Source organism: Ursus maritimus, unplaced genomic scaffold (genome assembly GCF_017311325.1).
Source record: "Ursus maritimus isolate PB19 unplaced genomic scaffold, ASM1731132v1 scaffold_1, whole genome shotgun sequence".
Lineage (NCBI taxonomy): Eukaryota > Metazoa > Chordata > Mammalia > Carnivora > Ursidae > Ursus > Ursus maritimus.
Genome location: NW_024423343.1, coordinates 90,618,064 through 90,633,616, shown reverse-complemented (window position 1 = coordinate 90,633,616; position 15,553 = coordinate 90,618,064). Strand labels below are relative to the sequence as shown.

Here is a 15,553-nt window from a genome sequence, read left to right as displayed (position 1 = left end):
GTTATAAGGCAGAAAACTAGTATTTTCTTCTAGACATAGCAAGCTCAGCTGAGCAGCTGATCCTCAAATGAATTGAAGGTTTACATTGCAGAGGATCAGTGTAACTGTCTCCAGATGGCCTTGCTCTGACATCTGAGGCATTCTGAAGGAGATTCAGATCATTCACTGAAATTAAATCCCTAAAACAACATTTAAAAGTCAAACATTCCAGGCAGCTTTCATTGGATATTTTTAGTGTTTATTTTTTATACTTACAAAATGTACACATGCCTTTTTGGAAAATACCAAATGGTATAAATTGTCAAGAATCAGCTGTATTCCCACAACCCCAAGTTGACTGTTGTCACATTCATATTTTCTTTTTTTTCTTTTCGTATAGTTTGAAAAGAACATATAGGTCAGGCACCTGGGTGGCTCAGTCCATTGAGTGTCCGACAATTGATTTTGGCTCAGGTCATGATCTTGGGGTCATGGGATCAAGCCCCACGTTGGCTCTGCACTCAGCACAGTCTATTTGTCCTTCTCCCTCTTCCTCTGTGCCTCCCCCTGCTCACACCCTCTCTCTCTCTTTCTCAAATAAATAAATAAATCTTTTAAAAAAAAAACCAAACCGTACAGGTCGTATTCATCTTTTTCACTTTATTGAACCATTTAGTGAGTAACCTGAATTTCTTTCTTGGCATAGAGTCCTTAGGGGGGAGTTAATAGGTTTAAAAAAATGTCTGTTTTTAAGGTCCTTAGTGCATTTTGACAAAATCTTCTTTTGATTTACAATCCTTGTAGGTACTGACTTATTTTTGTCGTTTTCATGTTTCATAAATAGAGACATATCTCATTTTTTTAATGTTTTTTTATTACATTATGTTAGTCACCGTACAGTACATCCCTGGTTTCTGATGCAAGGTTCGATGATTCATTAGTTGCGTACAACACCCAATGCACCATGCAATACGTGCCCCCCTCACCACCCATCACCAGTCCATCCCATTCCCCCACCCCCCTCCCCTCTGAAGCCCTCAGTTTGTTTCTCAGAGTCCATAGTCTTCCATGCTTCACTCCCCCTTCTGATTACCCCCCCCCTTTCTTTAGCCCTTTCTTCCCCTACCGATCTTCGTAGTTCTTATGTTCCATAGATGAGAGAAATCATATGATAATTGTCTTTCTCTGCTTGACTTATTTCACTTAGCATTATCTCCTCCAGTGTCGTCCATGTTGCAGCAAATGCTGAGAACTCGTTCTTTCTGATAGCTGAGTAATATTCCATTGTAATATGCTGATTCTTTGGAGTGGTCTTAATGGATTGGAGCATGGTGAATTTTTGCAAATGTTTTATGAGTGCAAGTTTCTCAAGCATTTTGTTCACATCTTCAGTCCCTCCTTTTTCCTACAATGCTCTTCACCTCACTCTCCTCCACCCCAATCTATTCATCCTCTAGGTCTCAGACTACATGTGGCTTACTAAAGACTTGTTCCCTCACCTTGCAAAGGAAGCTAGTCCTCAAAATATGTCTACTTTGTAAACTGTGGGACTATTATTTTGGCCTGGTTAAGGCTTGATTAAAACTCTCTATAATTTAAATCACTTAGTAGTGATTGATAGTTTAGTTGTGTGCATGCAAATGTATACAATAAATTTATAAGCTTCCATGAAGGCCATCTGTCTTGATAAACTTTTATTCTTAACACCTTATCCTGGACCTGACTTAAGTTAGAGTTCATACGTAAATGTAAGAATGAATGAATTATTGAGATCATAGATGACATAAATTTGAGGGGAAAAAAATTAAGATCATGAGTTCTGTTTTCGACATGATGAACATGCTATGGTTCTAGGATACCCACTTGGGAGATGGCTAGTAGAGGTGGGATACATGGGTCTGGGAGAAGAGAAGTCTGGGCTGAAAGTACAAATTTGGAAATTCTCACTTGAAGTCGGCAATGAAGACCATGGGACAGAATAATCTCTCACAAGGCTTTATCACGGTCTGAAAAGGGAAAAGCCTGGTGAGAAAATACTGAGGCAAACTGACATTTGAAGAGTGAGTGAAAAACCCAGAGAGAATATTGAGAAGTCTATTCTCACACTCTTGCCCTAAACCAAGACAGTCATGTTCTCCACACAGTCATTATTTTGTTTACATATGTCTCTTCAAAGAACCATACTTTGATCATCTCGTAACCCTAGCAACTTGTACCTAATACTCATCAAATCTAATCCGTTGTATAAATCAATGTTTCAGCGATTATAAGTTTCTCATTTAAATTTTGCTTTTATTTTAATTTATATTTTCTCTTTCATTCCTGTTAGGAAACAGAAAGATCACAATTTATCTCCCATCTTTTGATTGCTTGAATGTTCTCTAACCTCTAATTTGCTATGTTTCTTGAAAAATACCCTTTCTTAAGATTGACTTCTTGATAAAGTACTGATCTTAGGTGGTGGGTAACAGGCGTAGAAGAAATTAAATATATCTTTGACATGAATCAATAGGATTTTGCTGCCTTTTTTTAAGGCCCTTAAAACTTTAGTCCTCAAAATTGATGGGAACAAGCCATTTAGTGAGTGAGTCACTAACAAAATCACTTAGAGCTGCCTGTATCTGATCTTATAAAATGAATGCAACATTAGAAACTTATTCTTGGTAAAAATCCACCTTTGTTTTTCAGAAATTACTTTTTGATTCCAAAACCCAACTCTCTAAAGGTGAGTGGTCAATATTAGGATTTTCATTTGGTATCAAAAAACAAACTTTATTTCAAAGTTGTGGATAAAGGAGTTATCATCTGAATTAGAAAAATCCAATCTAGTCTGTAGTGATTTAAAATAAAGGAAAAACAAATCACATTTTAGAAGATCATATGTTGAATTAGGTTCTTACAAAATATACGCTATCAAATATCAATATGAATTAGCCGAATGTAGTTAAGACTTCAGCTCTCATAGAACTAATAAAAAACTCAAGAATATCTAAACATAAGTGAACAGATAAATTACACAACGTGGACTGCACACATTTAACAACATTTCAGAGAAAAATACACATTTAAATAAACTGCAATTTATAATGTTTGGTTTCCTTTTTTTTAGTGACAAATGAAAATGTATGGAACTGGGGAGACTGATGGTTGGGAGGTTCTGGAAGACGCCTTGTGTTGTCTTTTGTGTGTAAATCATCTCCACAAACACAGGAATACAGAAATATTCCATGGACTTTTACTAGCAATCTTCCCCACAACGAGAAAGGAGATATGAGTTCATAGGCCGGTAGCAGATTTTAAAATAGTAATTTTAAAAAATCAACTGAAGACTTTGGATTTAATAGTGGACTATGAGGCTCCCATCCAAATTCCCATTATTTCGTAGCTTTGACCAGTGCTTTACTCTGGCCCCAAACCCCCAATCCAAGGTTGATAACAATGTGTAATATTAAGTTATACAATATTAAGTTATGCATTATATGTTGAGTCATTGTCAGTAGCATGTCTCAGTAGAAGCCAGCTGTTAAGAACCACATGATGGAATTTCTTGGCCCTTTGATAATCATCAATAATTTTGCACTCAACCTAAAAAATATCGTTTCCTTTCTGGACATATATACCCAGGGATAAGTCCAGGTTACAGAGGGACTGACACACAATTTAGGAAACACATCTTTAAAAGGCAGGTGGAATTACAAACCACGTCTTAAAATTTGCAGATATTCAAAAACTAGCCCTCAACTGCATATGTCTCCAGCCCCATTGCTCCTCTATTCCCACATACTTCTAGCAACAGACCCTGCAGGACACATCCTCACTCCAGCCAACTTTGGTTCTGAGCCTGGCTTACACTTACTGCTCACTCTTGGTACTCAGTATCTCCTTCAACATTGCAGTTCCGCACTTCTAGATATCCGGGTTTTGGGCTTTTGCATGTTATACTGCATTTATGCCACCACACTGCCTTTCATTCACTGTTACTGATTTCATGCTACTTCCTAGGGACCATGCCTGCCAGTTTTCCCCTCTGATGGAAGAAATCTGGCCTCAACCAACTAAGCTCAAATGTCTTCAGGCTGGCTTTGCAGAGAACTTGGCATAAAGCTGGACACAAATAATAATGCTTGTGGTCTGATTTGCTTACTTAGTGTTCTGTACCAGTACATCCAAATTCCTTTCTCTAACCCAAATGACTTTACTTCATGGGAGTGTATTCACCTGATTGGCTATCTCCCAAATCACTACACAGTACACTGGTTACAATAATACATTTAGGCTGAAAAACGGCAGGCCTTGAGCTATTATTGTCCGCTTGGTAACTCCTGAGCAAGGCTCTCTGATGAGACATACCACAGAGAATTGCAATGCTAAACCTTCCCTTTTTAGGTTTGGAAATGTTCTTTTGATTTCCATTTTTACAACAATTTAATAACCAAGAGTCATTCATTCATTTGTTTTTTTGTTTGTTTTTGTATTTTAGCAGCATTTTGTTATTGTGGCATGATACACATAACATAAAGTTACCTTTTAAACTATTGTAAAGTGTGGAATTCACAATGTTGACATTACAACAGTCAGTATCCAAAACACAGTCACAGTGTTGCACAAACCACCACTGTCTAGTTCCAAAATGTTTTCATCATCCCAAAAGAAAATCCTATATCTTTCAGCAATCACCTTTTACTCCTGTCTACCCCCAGCGCATGGTAACCACCACTTTGCTTTTTGTCTGTTTGGGTCTGCCTGTTCTGAACGTTTCATACAGACAGAGTTACATCACATGCAGCCTTCTGTGTCTGGCTTCTTTTACCTAACGTAATGTTTTCAGGATTCATCCATGTTGTCACATGTATCAATGCTTCATCCCTTTTTACTGCTAAATAATATTGTATGGCCACCACACCACAATTTGCTTATCCATCTGTTGGGTATTGTGAATCACGGTGCTATGACCACTTTTATATAAAAGTTTTTGCGTGAACACTTGTTTCTAAATTTTTTGACCAGAAATCCTAGGTCAAATTACAAAGAAATAAGTACATGTCATAAAACAGTATAAGTGGCATTGAAGTAGGAGACCTGGATCCCAGCCCTGATCACAGCACTTACTGGTGACAAAGTAAAACTAAGATATCTAAGCTCGGGGTCCCTTGGTTGGCTCATTTGTAAAATGAATATTTTATTCACTTTGCTTCTCATCTATCACTATTGCAAAGCTCAAATAAATAATGATTGTCAATGCATATGAAAAATCATAGCAATATGGTTATTATTGCAATGGGTCCTAGGATATCCAATTTTGCATTTCTATTGAAATAGAAAGTCACTCACATACATTAATGATTCTCTGAAGAAACACTTACATGGTAAAAGTGGCACCCCAAATAGTTTGGAGTTTCCTCAATAAATTAAATACAGAATTACACAGAACAGATCATTTATAACCATCTGTTAGTACTGAAGTCTGGTATATCCTTATAATGCCCAAATATAGAATTTTCATTTTGCCCTGGCCGCTTTCAGTACTGTATCCTTGGATCTAATATCTGTGAATTGCACTATGACGTGACGTGGCGTAGGTTTGTTGTGGTTGAGCTTGGGAGGGGTCCTCTCTGCCTCTTGGACACGAATGTTTGTTTCCCTTGCTAGATTAGGGAAGTTTTCAGCTACAATTTGTTCAAATATCTCTTCTAGACCTCTGTTTTTCTCCACCCCCTCGGGGATGCCAATGATTCTGACATTGGATTGTTTCATTGAGTCAGTAATCTCCCGTAACCTACATTTGTGGGCGTGGATTTTTTTAAGTCCAGCTTCTATTTTCGCTTTTTCTTCTACTAACCCATCCTCCAATTCGCTAATACGTTCCTCTGCCTCATTTACCCCGGCCATCAGAGCCTCTAGTTTTGCCTGCATTTGACTCATAGAATTTTTAATTTCTGCCAGATTCGCTCTCATTTCCGCCCTTAGAGATTCTATATTCTCATTACATTTTCATTAATACTTTATTCAAGTCTACACATCATCTTCACCATTGTTACTCTGAATTCCATTTCTGATAATTTGGTTACATCCATATCCATTAGTTCTGTGGCAGAGGCCACAGACTCATTGTCTTGTCTTTGCTGCAGGGGATTTCTCCTTCTCGTCATTCTGATGAGAAGAGGTTGCAGGGTTGTCCAGAGCCCAAATTATTGACCGGGACCCAGGCCGCGTGCCCTTGTTTTATGGGGATCTTAGGGATGTGAGCTTCTTGATTTTTCAGCCTGCCTTCTGGGGCAGGGGCCTGCCGCGCCGATACTCAGGCAACCCTGTTTGGGTAGAGTCTCCGTGTCCCCTGCGAGGGGGGATGGGGATGGGCACCCTGTGAGCCGGTCTTTCCAGGCTTTTGTTCTCTGGCGGCTTCCCCTGGCGGTTTGCTGTGCCTCTTCTGGGAGTCAGAGCAGCAGTAGCCGAATCTCAGCCTCTGTCACAGAACAGAGGGGATCGCCGACCGTTCTCCACTGTTGTTCTGGCCACTTTAACTCTGTTACTGTTGGTACTGCTCAACCCTGCAGCATCCCGGGATGTGCGCCCCACACCCGGCGTCCCAGCCCTCACTTCCAGGCCGGCACATCTCTGTCCTTTGTGTTTCTAACACCGCCAGCCACCCCGTGCGCTCCCGGAGCTCCCGGTCTCAGTCTGGATCCAGTGAGCGCACCGGAGTTCCGTGAGAAGTCTGGTGGCGCGCTCCCGACTCACCGGTCTCAGTCTGCTCTCTCGCAGGTGCCGGTCCATGAGTCCGCCCGCTCCCCTGTGCAGGTGGCTGCTGCTTCCCGCGCCCGAAGGCAGCGGCTCCCTCCCCCTTCCATTTATCTTCTGATATCTGTGCGGGGTTTCATGGCTCCCTGCTTCGTACCTCAATACTCAGCGCTGGAGAGGTTCATTTGTAGAGATCCAGATGTATCTTCCTGCGTCTCAGGCTGATTCCGTGGATGTTCTGGCTGGTCTGGTACCTATCCAACTCGACTGAGGGGACCAGCTGAAAAAGGGGTCCCCTACTCCTCCGCCATCTTAACCCTCTATCTCATTTTAATTCGGTTTTTTGATCACTAATGAAGATGTACACTTTTAATTTGACTATTTGTATTTTGAATTATTTGGCCAAGTCTTTCCTCATAGTTTGGTAAGGTAAGTATTAATCACACACTTATTGATGAAAGAGCTCAAGTTCAAAGTCATACTACAAATAAATGGAGTTTGAACTCAACCCCATGCTGCCTCCTGATACCCAAATCCACAGTGCTTTCCACTGTATCAAGTATTAAATGTCAAAAGCCATTAAAATAGATAGCAGTGTAACATCGCTTGAATCTGCAAGAATATCCAGTGAGTATATCTTAATAACAAGAATTAATTTCCACTCACAGTGTATTGAATACATTACCATGATCTAATCCAAGAGGCATCAGAAGTACCCCTTAAAAGGACAGTTTTAAGCATTCATCAAGGGTTATAGGACTTTTTTTTTAATTTCTTAAAATTCTTCATACTTTGGTAGACTACAGTAGGTTTCTGATTTTAAAAATACATAATGTGTTTATCATTTCTTCCATCATGGCTTTGATTCCAAAATACAGTAAGAATGCAAAAAAAAAAAAACTAGAGGGAAGAGGAATTTTTACCCATGAATTATTGTAGAACACTGTAGAAATAAGATGAACATAGAAAACCCAGAAGAAGAAACCTTTTGGATACTTACGTCATGTATCAATCTCTGCTGATCCTGGAGAGGCCGTTTTGCAGCAGTTTGACTTGGCTGTACCATAGAATGGGAAGGGGCAGCTCCTAAAAAATAGAGCAAAACAATTGGTGTCAGCGGCAAGGCCGATTTTTGTTGCAATGTACTCTAATACTTTTGAAAGTTGATATTACTAGTTTTAATTTACATTCATGGTTTTCAGGAAGCTTGGGACCAAATGGATTCATGGGATTGATGTTTTATTTTCCTGTTCAGTGGTAGTGTATGAACTTCTTCAAGAACTAGGCCTGGTGTTTTGCTTTTTAAAGTCCTCTTTCTGGACCGCCTGGGTGGCTCAGTCATTAAGCATCTGCCTTTGGCTCAGGGCGTGATCCCAGAGTCCTGGGATTGAGCCCCGCATCAGGCTCCATGCTCTGCTGGGAGCCTGCTTCTTCCTCTCCCACTCCCCCTGCTTTTGTTCCCTCTCTCACTGACTCTCTCTCTCTCTCTGTCAAATAAATAAATAAAATCTTAAAAAAAATAAAATACTCTTTCTGTTACTTGAGGGGCACCTGGCTGGCTCAGTCAGTGGAGCATGCAACTCTTAATATTGGAGTTATGAGTTCAAGCCCCATGTTTGGTATAGAGATTACTAAAAGAAAAAAAAAAAAAGATTCTGATTACTTGAGAATTCTCAGAACTAATAGTATCACTCTCTTATTTGAAACTATTTTCCTCAAAGACTGGGCTAAACGGGAAAACTTTAAAGACGTATTGTGGCCAATCCCATATTAGTTTGAGTCTCAAGGATTAACTTAAAAAATAAAGGAAAGGAGCGCCTGAATGGCTCAATCTGAGCCTTCAGCTCAGGTCATGGTCCCAGGGTCCTGGGATCGAGGCCCACGTGGGGCTCCCTGCTGAGCAGGTAATCTGTTTCTCCCTCTCCCTCTGCTCCTCCCCTCAGTTCCGTCTCACTCTCTGTCTCTCAAATAAATAAAATTTTAAAAATACAGGAAAAACTGAATAGTTTTATACTAACAGCCTATGATTTTGTCAATATTTATGTTAGAATGTGTCAGAATTATGTTTTACTATTTCCTTTATTCTTAGTACATATTTTAAGCAATTAAAACAGTGGCGCCTGGATGGCTCATTTGGGTAAGGGTCTGCGTTTTGCTCAGGTCATGATCTCAGGGTCCTGGAACCAAACCCCAGGTCAGGCTCCTTGCTCAGTGGGAAGCCTGCTTCTCCCTCTGCCACTCCCTCTGCTTGTGCACTCGCTTACTCGCTCTCTGACAAATAAATAAAATCTTTTTTTAAAAAGGCAATAAAACCTTTTTCTCTGAGTCTCATTGTTATCAAACTGCATATTCTCTTTTTTAAAAAAATATCTTAGTAAGATCCAAATAAATTACTTTTTCATTTTGTAAAGTTAGTGAGTTATCTTTCTTTTTAAAATAATTATTTGGATAATTAAAAAGTCATATTTAGAATAAGTTGTAAAGGAGTAAGAACAATGAAATTAGGAGTGGTTTTTTCCTGGTTTTAAAAAATCAGTATTATTGTCATAAACATAAAGAGATTTTTATCCAAAAAGTAATTGTTTATAACTCATAGAGAATAGAGGTAGATTTTATTTTTACTCCTAACCAATTTGAAAAATAATTTCATTTAAATAAATTTGTAGGATTGTTCAAAGAATCTTCACAGTCATCTCCATCTCACTGTGCTGTGTTTTTATGATTGTCTGATTTTTCCCCCATAGCTCATCAGTAGGTTACTTGCCACATCCAGGATCAGAACAAGTACAGTTTCCTCGAACTACTTCACCATGCAATTCCCAGCAGCTTCAAAGCCACCAGTGTGCAGGTATGAATATAATTGGAAAAATAGGTAATGGTTTGTCCATTTGAGAAATTAGGTTCCTTAGGCATTTCTAGAACACGGTTTTTAACTTGTTATGTGCTGAGATATACCCAAGATATTTAGGGTGCCTTGTAAATTCAGAGCTAACCGTTCCCGTCCGATCCTTCCTTTTCTACTGTTACTACTCCCACACTACTGTCCTGTTTCTCTTCCTCAGACTCTCCTTTCTTCCCCACCTCAGAAACACTGATGTTCTCTGGGATCATCTCCTTACTCTTCATGCTCTTCCTAGGTGACGCATCCACCTCCTAGACTTCAATAACTGTTTTTTGCCAGTGCCTCTCAAATTTCCTTTTGGCTGAGAAGAAGCCAGATAGCCAGCTGCCTATTGGGCCCCTACCGGTTGTGTCAGAGGCACTTTAGATTTAGTACTTCTTTCTCTTTCTGCATCCCTCACCTCACCTTCCCTCTAGGGACCAAAAAGTTTTCAAAGTCGTAATCACCTCTCTTTTCTTCTCTCCTTTCACATTTGTGCCCCCACCATTCCCTCAAATCTCATGCCTTCTTTCCTTCCCCACTGCCGCCGTTCTTTGTCGGTCTTTTCACATCTTATTTGCAGCTATCTCCTGAGTATTTTGCTTATTTCATGTTTCCCCCACACCCAACTTTCCTCCTCCCCAACGCGCGCGCGCACACACACACACACACACACACACACACAGACACACACTGTTTAAGAAATACTTTCCTGAAACATAAGTCTCTTTATATCATTCCTCTGAATCAGGAATGTGCATGGATTCTCCATCTAAACTCCCTAGCAAGTAAGCCTCCTATTTATAGTTTCCTGTTCAAGTCAAACAAAACTGTGTTTTGAGAAAGTATCATGCTTTTTCATGCCAAAGACACTTTTGTACCTGTTCCTCCCTCTGCCAGGAATGCCCATCTACCATTATTTGCCAAAATGCTGTTGTCCTTAAAGTTTGACTTAAAAATCACCTCTTGTGGAAAGACTTCCCAGTACTTAAAATAGAGTTTGTTGCTTCTTTTTTTGGCTTCCATAGTGTCTTAAACAATCCTCTATCATGATACCATATTTTATTATAATGATTTCTTGACGTATGTAAATCTCTGAGAAACAGAGAAATAGTAAATGATTATCAAATAAATGACTAAGAGCGTGCATCCAGCATAGGCTGCTGTCAATGAGGAGAACTTTGAGGTGTCCCTAAGTGGTCAGCCCTCTGTGGTTTGCCTAGCCAACCAGGCTGGCTCTATTTCTAGGGAACTGGAAACTACCATTTGGGTTACTGCAGTGCAAACTGTGGCCCTCAAGGTGTAAGAATCCTACCTTACCTTATGCTGAAGGGGTGGGCGGCAGGCAACATACATGCCTAATACTAGTAGTGCTGCAGACTAGTACACAAGAAAAATAAGTCAGATAAGGACACAGGTATAATAGTCCACTTATTTCTGCTATACAGTTAACAAGTGTTTGTGCATGCATATGATCATTACAACTTTTTAAAGTTAGCCAAGGAGGTCTTTGCTGCCCTTTACAGATGAGAACATGTAATAAAAGAGGTTAAATGATTTTCCCAGAGTACTAAAATTGTGCTTTCTGATTCCCATATCCCAAACTTTTTCTTCTCTATTTAATGCCAATTTTTAAATTATTTTTTAAATTAATCACTTTTATAGATAATGTCTCAATTATGCTACTCTCTACTAGGTCCTGTAGTAGATAATTGGACTTTCCTCAGTAACTTATTTTTAGGGTAAGATGTTTAGGCCTACAGAGTTCCATTTTAATGCCTTTTTAAACATACAGTGCTTGTAGCATGAAGCTCTAGGGCTTAAATCTGGCTCGCGTATATGATAGTAAAGTTTTGTTCAGAGTGTAAAATTATTGGCATATTCTTAGCGTTTAAGGATACCAGCTAGTTGGTAAAGTGACTGATTGCAGTGTCCCAACTCTGATTTCCAGCTGTGCCACCTCCGCCCCCTGGTGGAGGAATGGTGATGATGCAGCTCAATGTACCAAACAATCCACAATCTCGCGCCCACTCACCCCCACAGTGGAAACAAAACAAATATTACTGTGATCACCAGAGAGGGCAGAAGTGTGTGGAATTTAGCAATGTAGACAATATTGTCCAGGTAAGATGCTTCTTTTGTTTATTATAATTTTAAAACTTTCTACATTTGAGGCTTGACTTTGAATTTGAAATCTTCTCATATTAATAAAGAAGTTTGAACATCGTCTATATCCACACTATTTCTTTCAATATGTAAATATTATTTTTCAACTTTTGCATATTCAAATATTTTTAATTTAAAAAAATCAGAAGATGTACTAGATCTAAAATTTGATTAAAAAAATTAAGTTTTCCTACATTTTCCATATGAACTGTTAGTGCAACCAGAAGGTTGATGAGAGAACACTCCTTATTGTAGAAGAAATACAGTTAATAAATATAAAAGCAATGGTGGAATATAAAAATCACACTTTGGAATCTCACTACAATAATGGATCAAAGAAAATCACCAGCACATGTCAGGAACATTAGGAAAAGGTTTATGGGGGAATTTAAAATGGATAGATTAGGCAGACAACACTTGAAGCAACTGATCAATTATAAGATCACTGAAAGTGGGTCAACCAAATATTATTTGTCTCCTAATGTAGTGTAGAAGAAAGTACACAGCATCACCTATAATGTACTCTTATCAAAAACACAGCCTGAATCTAACCAAGCCTCCAAATCTAGCTATTAATTTACAGAAAATAAAGGAAGAGGAAAAAAACAACTTATACCATGGACTATTTTACTGGACAAATTGGCCTCATTTCTTTAAAAAAAAAAATAGCATTTTGAAATGAAGGCTGAGTGTTCCATAGATTAAAAGATACTCAGTTGTTATAATCAGATACAACATGCAGATCTTCCTTAGATATTGAACACTCAAAAGACATTCTTCAGCATAGAGAGGATATCTAAATACGTTAATTTTGTTAGTGTAAGAATCATGATTTTTTTTAAAAAATAATAGTTCCTGGGGTGCCTGGATGGCTCAGTCGGTCGGGTGTCTGACTCTTGATCTCAGGTCTTGTTCTCAGAGTCATGAGTTCAAGCCTCACACTGTGCTCCACAGCGGATGTGGAGCCTACTTTTAAAAAAATAATAATTGTCTGTTAGATAAAAATATTTTTAAAATATTTATATCTTAAAGTATTTGCAAATGAAATGCTGTGATATCTGAGATTTGCTTAAAATTCTTTAGGGGGAACAAAGCACGGTAAAACACAATCAAAGCTGGGTGATGGGTCCATGGAAGTTCATTATGTTCATGTACATTGGGTGTAGAGATTACTTTAAAAAACTAAAACAAAATCCTGAAAGAAAATATTAATGAATAAGTAAACATTTTTTAAAAAGGAACTGAATAAATATTTCAATGCACATGACAAAATATAGTAGAATAAAAAGGCCAAAGATCATTTATAGGCTAGCTCACAAACTAAATGGCCAATGACCATTAATCAGATGAAAATATAAAAGTATTTTTATCTTTATTGGGAAGATTTAGGAAGACTAAAATTTGCAGTGTTGGCAGAGATGTCCAGTTACAAACCCTCTTGTACATTCTTGATGGTACTACAGATTAGTGGAACTCTTCTTGGAGGCAGTTTAATGACATTTTTGAAAATGTAGAAGGCACACAGCAATTCAACACCAAAACCACAAACAATCCAATTAAATATTGGGCAGAAGACTTCCTGGCAGAAGATATTTTTCCAAAGAAGACATACAGATGGCCAACAGATACATGAAAAGATGTTCAGTATCACTCATCGGGGAAATGCAAATCAAAACCACAATGAGATATCACCTTACACCTGTCAGAATGGCTAAAATCAAAAAGACAAGAAATAGCAAGTGTTGGTGAGGATGTGGAGGAAAAGGAACCCTCATGCACTGTTGGTGGGAATGCAGACTGGCATAGCCACTATGGAAAACAGTATGGGCTTTCCTCAAAAAATTAAAAATAGAAATACCATGTGATTTAATAATTCTACCGGGTATTTATCCAAGGAAAATGGGAACACTAATTCAAAAAAATTTAAGCAGCCCTAAGCATTGTTTACAATAGTCAAGATATGGCCGCAACCTAAGTGTACATTGATAGACGAATGGATAAGGAAGATGTGGTATATAAACAATGGAATATTACTCAGCCATAAAAAAAAGAACGAGATCTTGCCATTTGCAACAACATGGATGGACCTAGAGAGTATTATGCTAAGTGAAATAAGTCAGACTGAGAAAGACAAATACCATATGATTTCACTCATAGGTGGAACCTAAAAAACAAATGAATAAACAGAAAGTAGAGCCAGGCCTATAAATACATAGAACAAACTGATGGTTGCCAGGGATGGGGGGATGAGGAGATAGAGATAATAGATGAAGGGGAGTGGGAGATACAGGCGATACATTCATATGGAATGCATAAGTCATGGAGATGAAACGTTCAGCATAAGGAATATAGTCAGTGATAATTGTAGTAGCATTATATGGTGACAGATGGTAGCTGTACTTGTGGTGAGTATAGCATAATGTATAGAGAAGTTGAATCACTGTTTTGTACACCTGAAACTAATGTTGAACTGTCAACTGTACTCAATTTTTTTTTAATTTAACTTAGAAGTTACATAGCCTTTGATCCACAAATTTACTTCTAGAACTTTATCCAGTAAAAATTGTGGAACAAGAACACAAGAATATGTGTACACGGGTATTTCTTTCTTCCTGTTGTGACCTTGAAAAGCTAAAAATATCTTGATATTCAACAGTGGATAACTGATTAAATAAATTAGTATACCATTTAGGAAAATATCTTAAGTGTATGTACTAAAAAGAATGGGATACACCTATTACCCAAAGGTAGTTTTTAAATACCATTCTCCACCAAAAGCAACCAGGGCTCCTTAGTGAAATGACTGTTGCCAGAGTTCATTCAGGGAAAAGTACAAGATTATTCTGGAACATGTTGCTGTGCCAGAAATTAATGAAGTACTTAAAGGATGATGGAGATGTGTCAACGGACACAGGGCCAGGCTTAAATACTTTGGAAATAAAATAAGAAATGAATGATCACCCATTAAATAAAATAGAATCCATGAGTCCATACTGATATAAAGGAATGAATGGGGGAAAAGTGAAGCTCTTCTTTAGAGTAAAATGTGAACTGTAAATAATAGAAATAATGATAGAATTAGAAAATCGCCACCTGCAAACCACCAGGCAAGAATCATCATTGGAGGAGAGAGGATTCTAGGAAAATGGCAGAGTAGAAGCATCAGGAGTCTATCTCTCCACCTGGAAGTAATTGCACTGGCAGAATCTGTCTGATATAAACAGTTTTGGAGCTCTAGAATCTGTTGAAGGCTTGCAACTGCCAGAGAAAAGCTTGGGTGGTAAATTGCAATTGAATTCAGTCAAAGTGGGCTTTTAGCCCAGTAGCCGCTACCTATCCTTACCTCCACCCCCTGACAGGCAACTCTGCACGTTGTTACTAGAGCCGCTTACAGGAGCCAGGGTGGCCAAAAAGGATCCTGTCCTCCAAATACAAAGGATTTGTGTTCTCATCATGGGTCTCTGCTTCTGATCATAGAGGTGTAGACAAAAGGGCAGTAACCATTGTTGTTGCACCTGCCCACATTGTTGCAAATCTCTTCCCCCTGACACTTCGAGGGGACTTAAAGGGCCAGAACCCTGTATTTCTTCCCTTCATTGTTCTCTTTGAGTCCGTTTTGGGAGCCACACAGTAAGGACTAGGACATTTCAAAAGCACCTGAATATATAGGGCACATGCACAGGAAAAGGCATGGGCCAAACTCTGAGAAGACCTCAAGGTTATACCTCAGGCCAATCTTTGGCACAGAGACAGCCTGCAAAAGTCAAACAAAAACCATAACAATAGTAA

General features: G+C 38.7%; 1 protein-coding gene across 2 annotated transcripts in view; it reads left to right on the top strand.

The window, feature by feature from the left end:
* The window catches only part of R3HDM1 (R3H domain containing 1), a 195,610-nt gene that overhangs the window by 168,428 nt on the left and 11,629 nt on the right, over window positions 1-15,553 (top strand). For both annotated transcript variants that reach the window (XM_040645475.1, XM_040645483.1), the window contains 2 exons: window positions 9,462-9,565; window positions 11,550-11,722. In XM_040645475.1, coding sequence (XP_040501409.1) covers window positions 9,462-9,565; window positions 11,550-11,722 — 277 coding nt within the window. The remainder of the gene's footprint in view (window positions 1-9,461; window positions 9,566-11,549; window positions 11,723-15,553) is intronic.